Here is a 23,099-nt window from a genome sequence, read left to right on the forward strand (position 1 = left end):
CTAATATTCTTAAAAATGAACATGGCAGTGTAGTTGCAGCAAATTCAGTGACATACTTGGTCAGACTCAGTTTGCACTATTTGCACTCTGTATTGACAGAGAAGAACTTTTTGTTTTGTACATAATACAGTGAGTCCCCGCTTAATGACGGGTCTGGATAACAACGGACCGGAGTTACCACCGACTTTTAATTTAATTTTGCGCAGTGCGCGGAGGAACTGTGGAGTGTTGTGTAGTGTAGTGGAGTGTTGTGTACGATAAGCCCATCTCGGTAACGCGATCGCTCTTTCTCACGCTGTACGCAAGAGAACATTGTTAGTTTTTTCTATACTGTATTTACGATCAAAGCGTATCTAAATATAGGGTCACGCTTAACGACAAAAACTGCTTTACGACGGACTTTTCAGTCTCTTACATAATGCATGTTAAGAGTTATAATAAAACATTTCAAAATGCATGTTTAAAGTTAAATAAAATTTAAATAAAAGTCTGTTGTCCAGTCACATAATTTGTAATTTTAATTTCGTCTCGTCTCGAATCTTGTGAACCCAGTCTCGTGTCTCGTCTCGTCTCGTGAGCTGAGTGTCTCGTCACACCCCTACTATTTACATCTGAACTTGAGTGCTGATGTAGGGTGAAGACGTTTGTTGTTAGTTTTAGAGTATTAATAATTTGTGAAACGAACAACACCTACAGTCTCCAGTCATCTAGAACAGGGAAAAGAGTTGTCAGAACTGACAAGAGTTACAGGATACAATTGGAGATTATTCAGTTATCATACAAAGCAAAGAAGCAGGTGAACTCAAAGTGGAAAACAGACAGCAGGTCATGTGATCAGCAAACAGAGTCTATGGGTGTCACCCTCATAGAGGTCACACTAAAGGAGAACTCACATGATGGAGAACTCAGATCAGACTCAAAGGTAGACAGAAGACTCCCCACACTGGGAACTGAACAACCATATTTAAAAAGTGTAGTTAATTGGAGACACGTGCAGGGTGTGGCCAATGATCATTGCAGGTAATGGAGACAGGTGCAGGGGTGTGGCCAATGATCAGTGCAGGTAATGGAGACAGGTGCAGGGGTGTGGCCAATGATCAGTGCAGGTAATGGATGGCGACAGGTGCAGGGGTGTGGCCAATGATCAGTGCAGGTAATGGACACAGGTGCAGGGGTGTGGCCAGTGATCAGTGCAGGTATTGGAGACAGGTGCAGGGGTGTGCCCAATGATCAGTGCAGGTAATGGAGACAGGTGCAGGGGTGTCGCCAATGATCAGTGCAGGTAATGGCGACAGGTGCAGGGGTGCGGCCAATGATCAGTGCAGGTAATGGAGACAGGTGCAGGGGTGTGGCCACTGATCAGTGCAGGTGCAGGGGTGTGGCCACTGATCAGTGCAGGTGCAGGGGTGTGGCCAATGATCAGTGCAGGTAATGGAGACAGGTGCAGGGGTGTGGCCAATGATCAGTGCAGGTGCAGGGTTGTGGCAGGTAAGTGGAGGAGGTAGTGGGGTGTGACACTAGTACAGAGTGATCATCTTAGTGAGACTCACCTTAGCACGGTTGTGGATTTGAATGATTTCACTTATACATTTGTATGCACATTTTTTCATGATTTAGCCATTATATTAATGTAGAAACAAATTTTATTCCTATTGTAGGACCAGATGAAGCCACCACAGTCAAGAGCAAGTAAGTGTCTGTCTGCTGTCAATGCCTTTACGTTTGCAGTGCAAACCCACAAGATGATCAGTGTGCATGTACATTCATTGTTTATATATATATATATATATATATATATATATATATACACTACATGTTCACATGCCACATTGACACTGAGAAGTAAAAAAGGAGGAGGAGTCCTCAACCGACTGGACCATCACTGAACGATAACTATGCCCCGGTCGGCCACAGGACTCACGCCCTAGAAGCCCCTTGGCTGCTTTTACCCCATACATATAAAGTGTGTCTGTGCAGGCTACTTCACCCGGGGAGTGGTTATCCTTCTCCCAGACCTCCCTCTCGCCTCAGGGAAGCCCTGCACCCAGCATAGGGTGGACCAAGGCCTTGGCTCTGCCTATAATCCAGGGGAGGCACCCCCCTCAAGGGAGTCTGCTTCTGAGACCAATTCCTCAAGCCCACCCTGGATCCCAGGGGAGACTCTCCCCTCAGCGGGGTCTGTTTCCGAGTCAATTTCTTCTAACCCTATAGGGGAGCCTGGAGGCCCAGGAGAACCACCATCCACCTCTGGGGAGAAACACCTGCACAGAACACTCACACAAATACATAGTGCCAGTCTCAGGGAAAATGGAGGATTTAAAGGATAAAGTGCACCAATGCAAAACCCTGTGAACTAATCCAAATGAATAACCAGCAGTCAACTGGTACATAGACAAGACGTATATAGACAGACAAACCGTAACAGTTACAGTAGTTATAGTAATTATTAACATGTGCCTTCTTGTGTATGTCCATAGATGACCAAGAAGAAACCAGTGTGAAGCTTTACTCATGAATTGGGCAGAGCGGCAACTCAATTTAATTAAGACAGAACTGGAATTTGAGTGTAAGGTCCTGAAATAGTAGGTAAAGATGTTGTAGCTTTTTTTCCTAGTGCAGTTGCTATTATTGTTTAGATATGGTGCTGAATTTGTTCCATTGTTATATTGTTACACTGTTACATTGTGGTGGAGTGCTGGATTACCTATAAATCATTGATTCAAGTCTGTGCATTTGAAACACTGTATACATATATATATACATATATACAGTAGTATAAAACAATCAGACCTTCATAAACGTATGACAGTTTAAACATGCATAAGATAATGTGCCTGACAGCCAGGTTCTTCCTGATTATTCTTATACTCCTGATAAACATTTTAAATAAAACCAATGCATGAAGGTACTTGGGACTATTGTGATTTCCTGTTTTGAAACAGGCTAATTAGGGTTTAGGCCCAGTGAAAATTTATTTGTATATTACAGGGAGGAGGAGTTAGACAAGGGGGCATGATCAACAGAACGAGACATGGAAAATAAAAACAAAGACAAGCCTGAAAGACAGGAGGGGCTAAACGAGATGTAGGCAAAACCTGACAGAAGTGACTTGACACAAAGAATGTTGACTGACAAGGTGTCAATCAATCAAAATTGTTCCAGCATGAACTCCCCTTCCTCAGAGGAAGATTCACTATCTGACCAGAACTGGTACATTGGACCAGCCCTGGATCTACAGAGGGGACTCCCCTGGATCCTCCTTTGAGGATCAGTCCGAGGTAACAGGAATGACTAGGCCTCAGTCCTGAGAATGTATGTAAGATGCTGTGGGCTGGTAGGTGGTGACCTGTTAACAGCCTTACCAGTACACTTGTAACACTCTTGACACTAACACAACCACAAAATGTATCTAAAACAGCATGGTAACCTGCTAACCTGCAACAAAGACTTGATGACTTGCTGGTAATGCTCAAAATCCACACATCACCAATACACTCAAGCCATATGCATATAAACAGACATTAGAGGGTTTTCCATCCACCGAGTTTTTGCGCATTTTGAAAATGCGCATGAAAAAAGCTGGATGGAAAAAGTCCAAAATTCGAAAAAAAGCCCCAAATATCGCAAAAAGATTTTTACGCTAGGAGGAGGTGGAAAAGTTAGACTATCGCATCGCCAAAATTCGGAAAAACTGGATGGAAAAGGGTTTTTCGCATAAACGATGACGTATCATGCCTCAAGTCATGCCTCAACGTGCAAAAATGCGTAACTGCCAGATTAATGTAAAAACCACTATTGTTTGGCATCCTCTCACCTGATCTAAAGTTTATTCGCATAACTGTAATGAATGGAAACAAGGCTTAATTTGCATTTTTTTCTGCCGAAACTTGGAAATTGCGCATTATTTTTTCGAAAGGTTTGGATGGAAACCCAGCTACTCTCTCAGTCATCTCCAGTTGTACACTCAGTGATGTTGGTTTTAAAAAAACCTTCTCTCAGGACCTGATACATCCCATTGGTGGATCTCGGCATCTGTTACGTATAGCTTCCAGAAGAAGGGAGATAGCATTGCTGCTTGCTCTAAAGCTGGATCTTCTCAGGACTGTGATGACCAAGCTGATTTCACAGGCAAAGGATGTCTGAAGTATCTGAAGTGAGATGCCCATGTGTTCTGTATCTACTGTAGCTACATACTGTGAAGATTCTAGACAAATAGTTGTTAGACAAGCAAAAAATTGGAGTAAAAAAATGAAATAGATTGCGAAACAATATCACTAGGTTTACTGGATACGATGTGAGCTAATTATGTGAACGACAACAAACACATTATTAAAAAAAGAAAACACACACTAGTGATTACTAGGGGGCTGTGGTGCACACGTGCCCAGAGCCCTAGCCTGGCGAGCAGTTAGGGTTAGGTGCCTTGCTCAAGGGCACCTCAGTCATGGCCTTAGGCCTGGGAATCAAACCCGCGACCCTCCGGTCACCAGGGTTGTATAATTGAGCAAAATCCGGGTGAGGACTTTTACTTTCTGAACCTGGATTATACAACACTGCCGGTCACAAGACCACTTCCCTACCACCAGACCATGACTGCCCCTAAAGTTTACAAAGTTAAACTTGTAATTTATTGCTTTGTAGAACCAATACCTGCAGAAGACATAACATCACAACACTTTTCATTTAATTTTCAGGCTGGCTCTGTCACTGTATTATCTGTCACTGTATGTATGTTATGGTATGCATTTGCTAAATCCATCAAACACAATAAAGTTGGAAGAAAGAAGAAATTGGGGAACATGAAAAGACTCAGTAATGAACTCCTTGGCTTGTAGTATGCTACCACCACAAAAATAAAGAGGTGTGTATAAAAAGAGATGAACAAATTGGTTCATCTGATCTAGTCAAGGAGTCAATTGTGACGGGCAGGGTGAGCGAATTAAATGGAAGCGATCATGCCAAGTCTCAGGGAAAAAGGATGGTTTAATACAGAAAGTGCGCAAACCAAAAACCCGTGACATGATCCGAAATAAGGATATAATGACCAGCGGTCAACTGGTACAAAGACAAGACATATATAGACAAACAAACGACCCTCAAGTGAGACGGATCGTGGGCTCCACCCACCTGAGGGACAAACACAACACAATAACAACACGACAACTGCCGCTGTGGACGGAGGCGACCAGTAGGGGGCCCACCGTACTGTGACATCAATACTGTCCAGCAGAGTTTATTGTTACAAGCACATTCGATTATCTCAAAAGGTACCACCTCATCCTTAATTTATTACATGAAGTCACCTGTATCTTTCTTGTTGCTAGGGCTTTGATGTCATAAACATTCATATTAATTCCCATTAACATTCCCATTAACACATTGTCAGTAGTTTTGGATTGTGGCCATGGCAAGTTTTGGAATCCACAATTTGTTTCTGTTACCAGTTTGTCCTTGTGTGGGTGTGTCTGGGTGTGAGCGTCTCCCCTAAGAACTGGGTCTGGCTCACCATGACAGTTTCTTTTGTTCTGTTTTGTTCATGGACATTTTACATACTGCGTTGTAGGGAGCCTAAACATTACTATGGTTAGATAATCCAGTTGTACAGGCAGGTTCAGTTATACTGGCTTTTTCTGTGTCAAAATGAAATGGTGATGACAAGAAAGTGAAACTTAAGGTTTGCAGGTGGTGCTCTGTTGTGTGTTGACACACCTTATTATCACTTATATATACACAGACACACACACACACACACACACACACACACACACACACCTTATTACTACCTTATTATGGAGCCTCCGTCTCCACCAGAGGACCAAATAGAAAAAACACTTGTTGTGTTTTTGGTGTTCATGAACACTTTTTGCAAGTGTCTCCAGAAACAAATACCAGACCTGCAGGAGGTGTCTACAATGGAGGAGTGTGATGTCATTCTGCTGTTCTGCCCCATTGTGTCTCGGGCTGGAACTGACATTGAAGCAGCACTGAAGCTCATTACTGAAGCAGGTAACTGAGCCTCTTCACTCTGCACAAATAAGATATTGGGCACACACTGCTCCATCATGTTTGACAAGATAAAGTCCTGCTCACAACATCAAGTCTTGCTCTCTGTCCACAGACTCCAAACCTGCTGTTCTAGTGGTGCTCCATCACACATTTGACCCAGACTACACTGTACCAGACAGCAGCAGGTCTGTAACCAGGAAGAACACGACCACAGTGGACTGTCTGTTCCATGAGGACTGTGGATTTTAAAAATGCTTAAAAAATGAGGAAGCACTAAATAGTGCTTAAATAATAATAAATAAGAAATAATAATAAAAAAGTGCTAAAAAGCTGAAACCTCAGGTACTGATTGTACTCTCAGTTTTAGCATGTTAGTTTTCTGTTTACCTCTGAACCTGAGTACTGATCAAGACTTGAGGAAGAGAAAAGAGATTCAGTAAAGTAACAGCACTTGAAGAGACTTGTACTTGAAGAGAAGATGGAGAAATCTCTGAAGCTGGGAGAAAAAGGACATAGCTGAGAGCTGCAGGAGTTTAATTACCAATAATAAATAACCAATAATATTTAACAAACAATCACAAGATGTCATGGGCGTAGAACATGCAGGGACAAAGGGAGGAAGCAAACATGAATGTTTTATTCCTTGTGTTTCTGTTTGGAGTGGTTAGCTGTCTTCTTCCCCCAACAAGAGGTAGTCTAGCAGTTCTGCAGAAACATGCAGTAGTACATATAAAGGAAATATCAGTATTGGACTCCATTGTTGTGCAAACCAAGGTAATCAATGTTATTGGCCTCTTTACAGTTTTTCTCAATTGTTAAAACACTAAACCCTGTTGTCTGAGCCAAATGCTCAGTGCTGATCTCATTTGTTGAAATGCTCAACGTTCAGGCACAATCTTAAGCACTTTTCACATGGTTAGACCAAACTTGCAATCAAAATTTCACCCACTAAAACACATTTTGGACTGTGATGCACTTGGGCTGCATATTGGTAAACACAGGTAGCAAAAGTGAAACTCAATCAATACAGCACAAGTGACTCATCTTACTATAAGAATCTGGGGAGGAGGCCCTCTGGTGGCCAGAGAGGAGATTGCAAAATGATTCTGCTGCAGTGCAGAAAGAACAGCACAATTGTCAACTGTATTAGAAATATGTCATTAAATACATCTCCGTCCACTTAATTCTACACAGAAAAGTTTTCGATTTGTCTTTTGAGCTACAGTGTTAATTGCAGTAATAACCACTTTGTCGGTGTAATACGTCATCCAAAGAGAAAGTGAATGTACATTAGTTCTCGCGTCGGGTACATGAAGATAAACGGAGGTGAGTAGATACCTTAGACTGAAATGTGTTAATCTGCGCGAAAAAGTTGTAAACTCAGTTCTAGCTAATGGCTACAGCTAGTGTCCTTATGCAAAACAATCACAGGTTATTCGTTGTCGTCTTTAGCCTTTCAGCAAAATGTGATGTTGGGACTGCTTGTTGTGAATGCGTACGCAGGTAGGTAATATATAACGTAGGTAATCCATAATCAGAGTCGTTTAAATGGTTTTATCGGGTAGTTAGACGTTGAATCAAAACCAAGACTTCAATAATGATCTTTAGACATACTAAACAACGAACTAAACCAAATAAACATTACCTCAAATGAAACGTAACACGGGAACAAAGCACAAAGACACAAAGTTTTTCTATGTCAATATTAAAATGAAAATGTAATAGGCTACACAAAATGGCAATGTAATTCTAAATTAGCATTTACATGTTCCACTCATACAAGCAACTTTAAGCAAGTTCAAAGTCAAATGCAATAATTCCATTTACATTTGCAATGTGGTAGACGTCTATTCATATTTCATTTACACATACATTTTGATGCTTTATTTGTGCCTTTATTTAACTGAAAATTTCCCGACATGAAGTTTCATGTGATCATGCAAAAGTTGTATCAAAATTATAATTAAAATGTTATTCACCTAATATGCATTTGCATTCAGTGATAATGCGTTTGAAATGTAATTTTCAACCTCACCACAAAGCTAAAAAGTCAAATCAGATTCCACAGCCCTCCACTTTATTCAGCCAATCGGGTTCCACAGCTTTCCCCCTCAGGCAGCCAATCAGGACGGGACTACAGCGCTAAGCAGTACAGGCTAGTGATGGGCACAGCAGGTCTTTTAGATGAATTGAATCATTAGAATCAGTTCTATGACGTCAATATATGTCCTAAAGTTTTGAGTATCAAAAAACAGAATCCATAACCAATAAACGACGTTTTGTAATTGAGAAAACTTAATTAAGTTAATATAATCGTTAATATTGAGAGATAAAAAAGCAGGTTCGTAAACAGAATATTTATGGTTTTAATTGTCTATTTTGAGATTAATATTCTAGACACTTTTTCTTGCTCGCGCTTCTCTCAGTCTCACTCTCGCCTCCAGAAGTTTCTCACTTTTGACTTTTGGACCTGATTTGACAGGTGGTCATTGGCTGATGGAGTTAAGCCCCGCCCACCCATCCCATTCTACACACACACACACATGATTACAATATACAACAGGGTAGTAGTAACTACACAACAATCTACTTCAGTGTATCTACTGTGGGTTACTAAAATAGATAATCATTAAAATTAGCTGATATGAGAAAACAAACACACATCTTACCTGTGTGTGCCGGGTGGCCATTTTCCAACAGGGTGAGATTGGCGCGCTTTCGCTAACGTAGCAGGGTGGGTGTGTCGCAGGGTATGTAGAATGGGATAGGTGGGCGGGACTTAACTCCATTTACGACACCTGGCTGTACCGCAAAGCTGATCCTGGATGACGTCGTTTCAAAACTCCCTGCAAGAACCAATCACTGGATCGGATTTCATGTTCAAGAATATTTCCTGAGAAATGTCAAGATGTAACGTTCTGCGTAGCGCAGAACAGGGAGACGGACACAAACGCGGAGGAGAGCGAGATTTATTACAGGAAATTCCAGAAGCAGCATCGATATAACCGGCATGGGTCACAACGGGCAGGCAGTCCAGACATGAAACGCGAACAGACATACTCGGACAAAATAACCAAACACGACGGGGAAACACGGAACAGGCAGGAATACTTTGTAGCGGAAACAAATACTCACTACAAACAGGCAGACAAAGCACAAGGCACGGAGTAGACAAAATCACGGATACTGGACTGGGGAAATACTGGGACTTTATACATAGAAACTAACTAGGGACAGGTGATGGCAATGACACTGGGGCGTGGCAACAAACAAGGAAACACGAAGACAAACGAGCAGGGCGGGACAAACAGGCAGGGAACACGGACATGAGGGAACCCAGAGTGACAGCTACGAGAGGGGGCGTTGCCCTACGTAAAAAAAAGTAAGTAAAAAGTAAAATACATTTATATAGCACTTTTCACAGGCACAAGCCACAAAGTGCTTTACAACGGAAAATAAAATAAAATAAATCAAAGACACAAAAACACACACTATAAAACAGAAATAAAATACAGTGTACAAGGTCAATGGCTGCAACCTCCACCACTAACTAAACGCCTGCGTAAAAAGGAAAGTCTTTAGCTGTTTTTTAAAAGTATCTACAGTGTGTTCCACAGTTTTGGAGCAACCACCTTAAATGCTCGGTCTCCACGAGTCTTTAGACATGAGCGTGGCACAGACAGTAAACTCAGGTTGTTTGACCTGAGTAATCGTGATGAAGTGTAGGGGTGGAGCAGGTCAGCGACATACACAGGAGCTGTGTTGTGTAGTGCTCTGTATGTTAAAGTTAAAATCTTGAACTGGATCCTGAATTCTACAGGAAGCCAGTGTAAGCATTTTAAAATGGGTGTTATGTGAGACCGTCTGCTTGACTTGGTCAGTAACCTCGCTGCAGCGTTTTGAATTATCTGTAAACGTCCACGAGCTGATACACTGAGAGATGAAAACAAGGCATTACAGTAGTCTATGCGAGATGAAATAAACGCATGGATCAGCATCTCTAGATCTGCTGTTGAAACCATAGATCTCAGTTTACTGATATTTCTCAAGTGGAAGAAACAGGATCTTGACAGCTGTTTAACATGAGAATCAAATGCTAAAGACTGATCGAAGATAACTCCCAGATTTCGGAGGCTAGTGTGGACAGCAGAGGAAAGAAGTCCAAGATTTTGCTTAATCGTTTGACTAAGCCTATCAGGAGCAATGATCAATACCTCAGTCTTGTTGTCATTTAGCTGTAGGAAGTTATTTGAGGTCCATTCTCTGATTGATTGAAGACAATCTAATAGCCTAGACAAACTATGAACCTCACTTGGTTTAAAAGAGAAATAAAGCTGAATATCATCAGCAAATAAATGATAGGAAATATTAAAACTATTTAAAATCTGCCCCAAAGGTAACATATACAAAGAAAACAACAAAGGCCCTAAAACTGAACCCTGTGGAACCCCACAGGTTAATGGGGTTGCCTCAGACGTGTAATCTCCCATCGTAACTGAGAAACTTCTCCCAGTGAGATAAGAAATAAACCAATCAAGTGCTGTTCCAGATATGCCCACCCAGTCACGTAACCTATTTATCAGTATTTCATGATCAATGGTATCAAACGCAGAACTGAGATCCAGCAGCACCAACACAGAGCAGTCACCAACATCAGCAGACATTAAAAGATCATTTGAGACCCTCAGGAGAGCAGTCTCTGTAGAATGCCTCTTCCGAAACCCAGATTGTAAAGAGTCGTAGCAATTGTGATTTTCTAAAACTGTAATCAGTTGGTTTGCCACCACCTTCTCTAAAATTTTGGATAAGAAAGGAAGCTTAGATATAGGCCTATAGTTCTTAAGCACAGCCGGGTCTAAATTTGATTTCTTTAAAAGAGGCTGAACAGTGGCGTGTTTAAAATAAGATGGAAAGCAACCTGTTAACAGTGAGGAATTTACAATGGCCAATATAGCAGGGCCAACGGTAGGTAAGACCTTCAACAATAATGAAGAGGGTATCACATCCACGGAGCTACTTGATGGCTTTAGCCTCACAATTACATCCAGCAGATCATCTAAGCTGATAGGCTGAAAGGAATCCAAAACAGTAAGAGAAGGTGGGCGGCTAGAAGAGGAAACACCTGCCACTGGCTTAATGCTGGACCTAATGTCCATGACCTTCTCCACAAAAAACACATGAAACCTATTACAGTCATTGGCTGAAAGACATGGCAGCGCTACAGGAGGAGGAGCTACAATATTGTTTATGGTATTAAATAAAATCTTTGGGTTTCTTTTGGAGAGTAAAATTTGATTCGCAAAAAAGGAGGACCTAGCATCCTTTACTAGATCATTAAAGAGATGCGAAGCTCCTTTAGGTACAGACGATGTACTTCCAAACCCGTAGCTTTCCAAAGTCTCTCAGATCTACGACACTTCTGTCTTAAAGAACGAACTTCATCAGTCATCCATGGAGTTTTGTTAATGATAGGCCTAGACCTAGTCTTTAGAGGAGCCACCTTGTCCAGTAAACAGGGAACACTCTTCATTAAAAGACTGCATTAAAGACTCGACGTTGCTACAGTTTGGATTTAAATCACAGCAGAAGTTAGCCGAAAACTGGTTTACGTGACACAAGATAAAATTCAGAAAATGTTGAAATACCTTCACATTTAACTTAATAATGTTGCAGTCATGATTTTTGTAAAATAACACAGCGTATTTACGTAGTTAATAAATAATCTTTATAAAAAATTTGTTTCCTTCTTTCTTTTGTTATACATATGTTTTCTCTGATTTATTTTGGATACTGCATACATTCTAACTGAATCACATTCAGGCGGAGGACCACCAGGCAAGCCTCTTAGCGCAGTTTGTGAGGTGGTGCAGCGTATCATGGGGGAAGACACTGTGGTGATATGTGGAATGGATCCTGCATTAATGAAATTCTAAAGTATATCTCAAAGACAATGTTTTTAAAATTTATTTAGATTTGCACACAAACACTGTGATGCTAATAAAATATTTGCATCTGTCAGTATTAAAGCTCGTGCTCCCGACCCTGCTGGCTTGAGCGCAGATTCTCCATCTGCCCCTCCCTCTCTGACAGCGCTTCCAAATAGAGGTCTGCGCGGGACTGCTTTTTTAATCCCGCTCCCGCCCGCTCCCGCTTGTTTTAGACCCGCTCCCGCCAAAAAATCGCTTGTTTTAATCCCACTCCTGCCCGCACCTGCTTGTTTTAATCCCGCTCCCGCCCGCACCGGCCAAAAAATCGCTTGTTTTAATTCCGCACCCGCCCACCACATACACATTTCTGTCGCCCCCGCCCGCAATCCTAATATGAATTGAATGAATTAGATTTAGTACTTGAAATTTTCTTATGTATTTATTAAAACAGCAATATAGCGATTGATCGCGCTGTCCCATTTCTTATCACAGTCCAAACACATCCCGTTAGGTGACGTACACCAACACTTTCTGACATGTATCACAACAAGCCGATTTCCATCTCCATTATGTCACGGTGAGGCGGCCCCCTACCGGCCGCCTCTGTCCACAGCGGCTGTGTTGTTGTTGTTTTGTGACGTCGTGTACGCCCCTCAGGTGGGCGGAGCCCGTGATCCGTTCCCACCTGATGGTCGTTTGTCTGTCTATATATGCCTTGTCTTTGTACCAGTTGACCGCTGGTCATTATATCCTTAATTTGGATCTATTGCACGGGTTTTAGGTTTGCACACTTTCTATTAAACCATCCTTTTTCCCTGAGACTTGGCGTGATCGCTTCCTTTTGGTTCGCACACCCTGCCCGTCACAGAATGACCAGCCACCCTTCGGAAGCCGCCGAGTCTCTTTTACTTTCTCCTTCGTTCGTGGTCATGTCTCGTGGTAGGTGTTTGTCTGCGTGGTGTTTTGTTTGAAGAGCTCCGCCGTGCTTTTGTGTTTTGTGTGTGTGTGTGTAGCACGGCGAGGACCAGGGCAGTCTGCCCTGAGACAGCTCTTCGTGTCCGTTGTATGTTGCGGGAGTTTCGCCGTGCGCTTGTGTGTATGTGGCACGGCGAACACCAGGGTGTCTGCCTGGTGGACTCTCGTGTGTTTTGTATGTGTGTACGGGTGACGGACGTGTGGACCAGTGTGCGTGCTCGTTATGTTCTATGTTGAATGTTTTATGTGTGACGCGGTTGCCGCTCGTCACTGTCGCCTCGCTCCCCGTGTGTCGTGTGTTTAATGTGGGGAGCGACTGCGGCTCTGAGCGGCGCGCGTCACTGTGTGTGTGTGTAAACAGAGCGCGCATGTGATGGGTTCCGTCTGTCTGTTTGTACACCGTTTTTTGTTTGTCTAGTATTTGCGTGTGTGTTTTGTCCTAGCGTGATGTCAACTGTTACATGTAATTCCACACATGCTCCTCCCCTTAAATGTGTGTTTGGGGGGGGACCGGCTGTGGTCCCGTGCCATGGGGTGTGGCACGGAGGGCGTCTCTCCCAAGGGAGGCCCTGAATAGGGTAAGGCGCGTTTGTGTTTTGTGTGTGTGTGTGTGAGGGTGTGTTTTCTGTGCAGGTGCTTCTCCTTGGCAGTGTTCCTGGACCTTGTGGGGATCTCCACCTGGCAGGAGCCCCCTTGTGTTGTGGGGTGACCGGAGCCCGGTCATAAAGAGCCCCTCCCTAGAGGGCTGGGGCCCCCGGATGTTAGGGGACCATGGGGCTCCGGTCTGAAAAGCTCCTGCTGAGGAGGGAGATCCTCCCTACTGCCCGGGGTGACCAGGAGGCCCTTGGGGCTGCTCCCTAGCCCGCGTCGGGGGTGCTCTGGGCCTCGGTCTCTGGCGCTCCTGGGTTGGGTGGAGGAGTCCACCTTGAGATGAGAGGCCCCGGGAGGGGTTGGCTCCCCAGGAGGCTGGGGTGACCCCTAGCAGAAGGCAGGGGTCAGCTCTGGGAGGAGGTAGGTCCAGGAGGTGAAGTAGCCACGCCTTGGAGAGGTAGCCTGCACACCCACACACACACAAGGGACGAGAGAGGAGCCGTAGCCCCTCGTCCTCACACCCATGGGGCTTACCAGCTGAATGCCGGTTAGGGCGTGAGGGCCCTGTGACCGACTGGGGCGTGGTTTTGTGTTGTTAACGGCCCGGTCGGTCCAGGGTCCCGCCCAGGGAGGTGAGCTGACTAATGTTATGTGTTTTGTGTTTCAGCTCGTGGACTGCAGGAGGTGTGTCCCTGCCTGTCCTTGCCTTCCTGCCCCTTCGTGTTGTTGTGCAGCCGCTGTGTGCCACACACCCAGTGGAGGGGAGTGCGGCTTGGTGGGGGGGTCTGTCACGGTGAGGCGGCCCCCTACCGGCCGCCTCTGTCCACAGCGGCTGTGTTGTTGTTGTTTTGTGACGTCGTGTACGCCCCTCAGGTGGGCGGAGCCCGTGATCCGTTCCCACCTGATGGTCGTTTGTCTGTCTATATATGCCTTGTCTTTGTACCAGTTGACCGCTGGTCATTATATCCTTAATTTGGATCTATTGCACGGGTTTTAGGTTTGCACACTTTCTATTAAACCATCCTTTTTCCCTGAGACTTGGCGTGATCGCTTCCTTTTGGTTCGCACACCCTGCCCGTCACACATTAATTACAATGGAATATGACTTCCATATATCAGACTTTCCTGTAGTTGGCTTAATTGTGGTGTATTCGCCTGTTTTAATAGAATTTTCCACAGCTGAAACTGGTTGACCGTCTACAGCAGGGGTCGGCAACCTATGGCATGCGTGCCACCATTGGCACACTGAGGCATAGTCACTGGCACGCGACACGCTGGACCAGCATCAGCAAAAATATATATTTTAATATAATTTATTATTTTAATGGATTATACTTTCGCGAGTGACCGTAGCGCGCGACTCCGCACGCACACCTCGCGCGAACGGCGGAGGCGTTTAAACTTGGCGATCGATTGCGACATAATACTTAATTTGTGTCCATTTACACCCCCCTCCTCCTCTCCTCGGTCAACAATTTAAACTCGCCGCCATAGTGGCACACTCATTGACTGGACATGTTAAAGTTGGCACTCCATGTCTCAAAGGTTGCCGACCCCTGGTCTACAGTCTCTGCCATTTCTGTATCAAAATGACAAAATGACGCACACTTCATGTTCACGTGATCAGTTGCTTAGCCAATATTTTGAATTAGTTTATTGCTTACTTACTGAATGATTAGTTGTTTTCGTCCTGTTCCTTATGCATGGAAATCATTGCGTTGTTATTATTATAATTTTCTAGACTATTAATTTGCGGGATTTTTCTACATGTATATGTGGTCCCGCTCCCGCATCGCCTGGACTAATTCAACTCCCGCTCCCGCCAATAACAATTAAATTCTGTCCCGCGCCGCAAGATATTCTGTCGGGTCCCGCGGGATTACCGCGGGAGTGCAGACCTCTACTTCCAAACACCACCAGTCATGAATGGCCAGAGGAAAAGTGAGCGTCTGAAGGAAGTCTGGCAGAGGACTCACTCCCAAATGACATACAATAACTGACAAGGCAGAAGTCAAAGCTTAAAATTAAAGTATGAAAATCGCAGCATGAATATTACATGCTTGCACGAAAAAAAGAAAAAAAAAATTTAACCCATGCTTATCTTAATGCCTAATTATTGTACATATTTGTGCATTGTGCATATTTGTGTGCATATTTATATATCTATAAAATTGAAATGTGTACCTAAAATGAAGGTTCGCACACGTCTCTGTCTTCTCAGTGCCATCTCAGCCCCCTAGTGGCAACTCTTAACGACTTATGAGTCCTCTGGAGCAGTCTTAACTTTTCGGGAGAGTAAGAGTGATTCTTATACTTGAGAGTTTTGATAACTGGCACTTACACTTAACTCTCTGAGTAGGAGCAAATCTAAGAATTTTTCAGCACTTAAGTCCAAAATTCCACTCTAAGAAGTTTGATAAATACGGGCCCAGGTTTACAAACCTGCTTTTTTAACTCTAAATATTAACGACAGTTCTCTCAATTACAAAACATCATTTATTGGTTATGGATCCTGGTTTTTGATTCTCAAAACTTTGGGACCTATATTGACACCATACAGTTCACTAAAAAGTAGGGGTGTGTTCAACTAAGGATTTTCATAGTCGAATCTGATTCGTCAGCTTTTCCCTTTAGTCGACTAATAGTCGAATCAGGTTTATTTTTATTTTTTTTATTTTGTGCACCTTAAACGGGATCCCGTTCTCATTCAGGACTTTTTTTCCTCTTCAAAGTAAAAACCTAAAACACTCAGATAAATGAATAAACACGATAGGTTGGCTTTACTCAGCTTTTATTTATTTACTTCTTTTTTATTTTTATGAAACGTTAGAGAACATTAACCGTCAGTGCGCATTGCGCATATCGAACTGTGCAAAATGTCAAAAATATTTTAAATAAAATATAGCTGCCTGAAAAAAAATTGCCACACAATAGCAAAAAAATTATAAGGAAAGGTTCAAGTAACGGGGTTTAAAAAGCAAACAACAACCAAAAATGTTTATAGGTTTACTTGCCGAGACGCATCGCGACGAGACGAGACGACACGACCGAAACGACAAAAGGCTGAACTGTTTTTTTTTACCTTATGCGTTTTAAATGGTATGCCATTGTTGGTTGTTGTCGTGCGAAATGAAAGACGTTGATGACATAACTTGCACTTTACTTTGTTTGATTAATATTTATCTTTTTCAAAATACTTTTGAAGTTTTTTAGTAGCCATTATAATCTCGGTAGATGTTACTGACTATCGTGTAGCGTGTTCAGCTCCGCTCATTTGGATTGTGCAACTGCAGGGTGTGATTTATTAATGTGTAGTAAGGAAGATGCCTATTGTTAATGCGCAAACATCATTTAAAAATATTTGTTAACAGAAATTAGGATGAGTTTATTTGACAAAAGGCTATATATAACGAAGACAGACATTTCATGTAACAACTAATGCTTAGCTGCATCCTTGGGCACCCCCATGCAGTTAGAATGGTACATTCGACTATGACGTTCATAGTCGACTAGGGGGTATAGTCGACTATAGTCGAATCAGCGACTATTGCAGGTCACCCCTACTAAAAAGATTTGTTCAAAATATTCATTCACCGGATGGTTCAGTGTTTGGCAGGAGGAGCCTGCCACTCTGAACCACCTAACTGATACACGGCTGAACGGTTCATGTTTCAGTTTAGTTCACGGCTTCCGGGACCAGGAGTCAAGAGTGTTGTAAAAAAATAATAAATAAAAATGATTCAAGTATGCAACTAAATGTGGGGTTTATTATAGGAAATATAAATCACATTACAAATAACATAATACAAAAAATGTAAAATTTAAATTAGAGAAATTAAGTGCAAAATTAAGATTAAAAACTGTACATTAAGAGGAAAATATCAACTTAAATATGCAATCAAAAAGAAAATGTGAGTGAGTGGCAGCAGAAATGTGAATCACGTCCTTAGCAACAGTTCTCTGGGTGCCAGTGCGAATGAATCACAGTGACATTCAGTGAACGAATCAGTGAGTGAAGGGGAGCCCTCAGTTCACTACTGAACTGAGAAAGGAATGAATCAGCTGAGGAAGTGATTTGATTCAGTACTTTCACTCAAATTATTTGTTCATTCGAATGAATCATTCGCAAAAGACACATCACTAGTACAGGCGAGTTATTTGAAACATGGTCCCAGAAGTGCTCATTAGTTTATTTCAAAGGGTAGCAGACGAGTCCTTATGGTGAATTTACCCTCGATTAGTGTGAAAGGTTAATTGAACAAGTGGCAGACATCTTTGCCTTATCTGGCGCTGATGTGAACATTGTTATTGCCAAATTGAGAGCTGTGGCAGAGCAAGACGGCCTACCTACGTGAAGCTGGCACATAAACATATTTCTGGAGGATAAGCCCTTCTCTCAGCTGTCAATCACATATGTCTTTTTTCGATGGGTTTCTCATGTGTTCTCTTGTCACGCCCATGTCATTTGTGACCTGGCCCCCTTGACCGCATATTTAAGTGTTACTTGTTTAGTCTCTTGTCCTTAAATCCTGTGTTTGGTCTGTTGTGTTGCTGGTCATTGTCGACTGTTGTTTCTGTTTCAGCATTGGTTCATTGCATGTATTGTAGCATATATATTCTATGTCTTGTTATTGTGTGCTTTTGTGTCTCGTTATGTCTATGCAGGGCTGGCCCTCCCATTAGGAAATAAAGGCTTTTTTTTTACAAATGAAAAATTAATAACTGTGAAAACAAGCAAAATACACATAATCATAATTTTATTGTTTAATAATATTAGTCAAATAAATAAATATAATAATAAGAACACACAACACCTGAAAACCGCCACTCCATAACCAGTGACCTCTAACTACTGACCCCACCCACGCATTTTAATGGATGCGCAAAATGTTTTAAACGCCCCATTTTTCAAAGTACAGATTTAGCACGTTGCGTCATGTCACGTGGTTAATATACTGCCACAATTTTACAATTCTATCATCATACTGCCCAATCCTAGTTTAGGTGTTATTATTAGCTTAGCTCAACAAGTTTTAAAATAAATATATATTAAATGCTCCTTTGTTTATTGCAGATGCACATTTGAAATAATAACAATGCTGTAGTAGGCAAATTGCACTGATTTGCACTGATGGTAGTTGTTGTTTTTTTATTTATTTTGATTTATTATTAATATGTAAAAGTTGTTCTCTGCACTACTATGTAAAATAGTTTAAATTTTTTTGTGCAACACCTGTGACGGGCAGGGTGAGCAAACATAAATGGAAGCGATCACGCCGAGTCTCAGGGAAAAAGCATGGTTTAATATGAAAAGTGCACAAACCAAAACCTGTGAACTGATTCGAATTAAGGATATAATAACCAGCGGTCAACTGGTACAAAGACAAGACATATATAGACAAACAAACGACCCTCAGGTGAGACGGATCATGAGCTCCGCCCACCCGAGGGATGAACACGCCATGATTGACAGGACATCTGCCGCTGTGAATGGGGGCGACCAGTAGGGGGCCCGCCGTACCGTGACAACACGTTTATATTTATTTCTTGTTAAACAGTAATATTTATAATTCATTTGCTTTTTATTTGTTTCTTTAATACTAATACAATCAACCCGACGATTGATGATGCAGGGGGCACCAACCAAAATCTCGCCTAGGGCACCACATCTGTGTCTATTAAGGATGTATATCTTCTCCATTAAGGTAGATTCGATACACATCTCGACACACTGCCACCGATGCGATATAACTGGGATACTCTGAAACCCCTTGTCAATACGATGCGATACAAATCACTCCTGTTCACGATATGATGCGATTCAAAAATGATTGGTAACGATATGACTTATTATATGAGGATTCGGTTTGATAAGTGATCATTCGATACAGTTAGTTGAGGTTTGAGGATGTATTGGCCTAACCCATCAGTTTTCTTAACTCAATAGCACAATTCTACTTTACTTTCTAACAATTTAAGGGATGTATGCATCTGGTTGTTTTCAATGGAGCAAAACCAATACATAATATAAAAAAATGCATAATTCAGTATATTCAGACAGAGCATTAATTTATTCAACTGAATTATTCTGTTATTTTCTCCATCTATATTTATACAAAAGTCTGCTAGACTTACGAGGGGGTAGCGGCCGCAGCGATGTCCACACCGTGCCGTCTTTTCATGTGTGTCGCCAGGTTCGCTGTGCTACTAACGTATTTGATAGCCCCACATTGTTTGCAGATTGCGTGCATCTTGTCAAGTTGACCCATCTCGCTTAAAAAACCCGAAATATTGCCACACGTTTGATTGGTGTGTCTTTTTTGGTGCCTTAAATATCTCTTTGTCGTTGCTAATGCTCTCGTTTCCCTCCATCTTTGTTGTGTACATCTGCGTGCTTGCGTCAGTGCCTGAGGACACGATGGTGCATTTATGTTGCCTCGCAAAAATAAAAAATAAAAATAAAAAATGTTGCCTCTGAAAAATATGTTAGAATAAGGAATAGATACTGGAAAACAAAACACCCGATTTAACCATGGTACTTGCCGATGCAAAAAGGCTAGAGGCGATGCACCGTAAATTCGCCCGCAAATTAAACCTGATGCACATTGAATCTACCGGTGCAGTCAAATCGCAGACATGTGTGCCGATTCACCGATATGAATCGGTGAATCTCCACATCCCTAGTGTCTATACATGTAGGATATGTTTTGTGTTTAGACTCCCTCTTGGATTTGACTCATGCTTGTTTATACAATCCTGATTTTTGACTTCCTTTTAACAAATCTTGCTCTTCTCAGCGTTTGTGTCTACCCCATTGCTCCGTGACGCCCCCGGAGTTACAATGGAGAAAATAAACAAAAGCACATGACAACAAAACATAGACTTGAATGACATGTGGAGGCGGGGCTAGACGTGACACCCCACTTTTTAATGTGTTGTTGTGGTTTTGTGTGATTAAGACTCCTGTGATTCTTCATGAAGATCAAGATCAGAAGAGCACACAGAAGGACGAGCACCAACAACTGAATAAAAGAGAACTGAATGACAAACACAGAACACAAAAGAATAAAGAAAAATTAATGAAAGAAGAAAATAAATTAAAAGAAGGAAAAAAGTTTCAGCTAATGGCAGGAGGGGAACCCAAAGACATGACCCATAAAGGTCTGACCTCAAGATGCACCATTTTATACAAATACATTAAAAGTGCTGTATCTGTTATGCAATGTAATATGTTTATGTTCAACTTTGAAAAAAACACATTTTTTTCATTCATTCTGTTGGCAGTCATGGCCTGGTGGTAGGGAACTGGTCTTGTGACCGGAGGTTTGTGGGGTACCCTGCAAATAGAGCAGGTCGAGTTTACTATCAGATATGCTCCACTCGTCTGGGCCGTTGCTAGTATGGCTGCAGACCAAAGGTTTCTAATGGTTTGTAAAAATTAACATGCCCTGCTGGAGTACTCCTGGGCCCGTATTTATCAAACTTCTTAGAATTACTCCTAAGAATGCTGCTAAGAATTGACTTATGTCTAAAATAATTCTTAGTTAAAAGCTGAGACTAAAAGTTAGTTATCAAGCATCTCAGTCTCACTTTAAGCGAAGTGTAGGAGCAATTCTTAAGTGTCAGTCTCAGAGCTGATTTACGACACCTGGCTGTGCCGCAAAGCTGATCCTGGATGACGTCGTTTCAAAACCCCTCACTGGATCGGATTTCATGTTCAATAATATTTCCTGAGAAATGTCAAGATAAAATTCAGAAAATGTTGAAATACCTTCATATTTAACTTAATAATGTTGCAGTCATATTTTTTGTGAAATAACACAGCGTATTTACATAGTTAATAAATAATCCATTAAAAAATATTTCATATCTATCACATATCTTAAGTATGTGACACGCACTGGTATGTATAATTTTCCCTTCTTTCTTTTGTTATTCATATATTTTCTCAGATTTATTTTGGATACTGCATACATTCTAACCGAATCCCATTAAGGCGGAGGACCACCGGGCAAGCCTCTTAGCGCAGTTTGTGAGGTGGTGCAGCGTATCATTGGGGAAGACAGTGCGGTGATCCAGGCCCGTAGCCAGGGGGGATCGAAGGGTTTGTTCGATCCCCCCCCCTCCCCCGCACCATCCCTCCGTACACACATGCCCCTCAAGATAGGTAGGCTATTCAATGAATGAATTGTTAATCTCCGGTGAATATACAGACAAACAAATAAGGACAGCAACAACAGACTCACAACAAACTTATAACAGTGTTGCCAACTCTCACGCAATGAGCGTAAGACACACGCATTTGACCGTTTTCACGTGCTCACACGCCATACATCCGATTTCTCACGCTGAAAAAAAATCTAGTTTATTTATCTCCGATCTACATGATTCAATGAGTTACTATTTCGCTCTGGCGCCAACCACCGGCAATCGATCGCTTTAAGCCAGGTTCACACTACACGACTTTTCAGTCGTCAGGTTCAGTCGCCGACTGCTAGATATTAAACATGCTAGATATCTGCCGGTCGTCCGCGATGAGTCGGCGACGGCTCGGCGAGCGTCTTTCAGCAGTTCACACTACACGAAATGAGCGAGCGACGAGTGATCGCCGATTTGCCCCCGACCACAGTTTCTGTCGGCGATCTACAAAAAACAGTCGGCGACTGAAAAACCAGCCTAAAATCGTGTAGTGTGAACCGGGCATTAGGCGCAGCATAGACGAAACATATAAGACATAACACCCCCGCCAACGTTTGACACACACACCACACCACCCACCCCCGCCCCCAAATCAAATCTCAGTCCTAGTGATTTTGAAAAGTTGGCAACCTTGCTTATATTGAATAAAATATGTGTAAATTAAAAGGTTTGAAGTGTGCTCGTGTATTTAAGGGGCATTGGAGTAGAGAGCATTAAGTCCACTTTTGGGGGAAAAAGATCCCCCCCATCACAGGGCCGTAGCCAGCATTCTGATGGGGGGGATCTTTTTCCTTGCATATTTAAGTTGATATACATTTGTATGCACATATGTTCATTATTTAGTTATTATATTAATGTAGAAACACATAATATTCTTATTGTAGGAGCAGATGAAGCCACCACAGCCAAGAGCAAGTAAATGTTTGTCTGCTGTTCAATGCATTTAAATATGAGTAATTTTTACATTTGCTGTGCAAACCTACATGATGATCAGTGTGCATTATATTAATTGTTTATTGGCCTCATTATTTCAAGACTATGAATTAATCCCATCTGCATCATTTTCAGGCAGTGACTTGGATGGTGCGTCAAAGTTGCCTTTAGTGAGTTTCTCCATTCACAAAACACACCAAGCAACTCATTCTGCTTTACAAATGTGTTTTTACTATTTGGCTGATTATTTGAGATAAGCTAAATTTGTTGCCAGGTACCACAGTTCTCATCTTTTAATGAATTTACTTTTCTCTGTCAAGGTTTAAATAACTCAAATGAAGTCTTGGTTTCCAGACAACATTTGTGTAGCCGCATAATGGAACGAAATAGAATCAAGTTTTTTAGCAGTTTATTCACATCCTTATTGGTCAGCCAGTCATATTCACTTCATGCAATTTCAGATAGTTG

At 42.1% G+C, this 23,099-nt stretch overlaps 1 protein-coding gene across 8 annotated transcripts in view; it reads left to right on the forward strand.

Annotated features, from left to right (window-relative positions):
- The first annotated feature begins 7,385 nt into the window (after nucleotides 1-7,385).
- LOC143518461 (uncharacterized) overlaps nucleotides 7,386-23,099 on the forward strand; it is an 88,342-nt gene continuing 72,628 nt past the window's right edge. For all 8 annotated transcript variants that reach the window (XR_013132201.1, XM_077010930.1, XM_077010929.1 and 5 more), the window contains exons 1-2: nucleotides 7,386-7,509; nucleotides 20,459-20,660. Coding sequence is in view for 7 of the 8 variants with exons in the window: in XM_077010930.1 (XP_076867045.1) it covers nucleotides 7,498-7,509; nucleotides 20,459-20,660 (214 nt within the window). In the remaining variant the exon portion in view is untranslated. The remainder of the gene's footprint in view (nucleotides 7,510-20,458; nucleotides 20,661-23,099) is intronic.

Source organism: Brachyhypopomus gauderio, chromosome 7 (genome assembly GCF_052324685.1).
Source record: "Brachyhypopomus gauderio isolate BG-103 chromosome 7, BGAUD_0.2, whole genome shotgun sequence".
NCBI classification, from domain to species: Eukaryota; Metazoa; Chordata; class Actinopteri; order Gymnotiformes; family Hypopomidae; genus Brachyhypopomus; species Brachyhypopomus gauderio.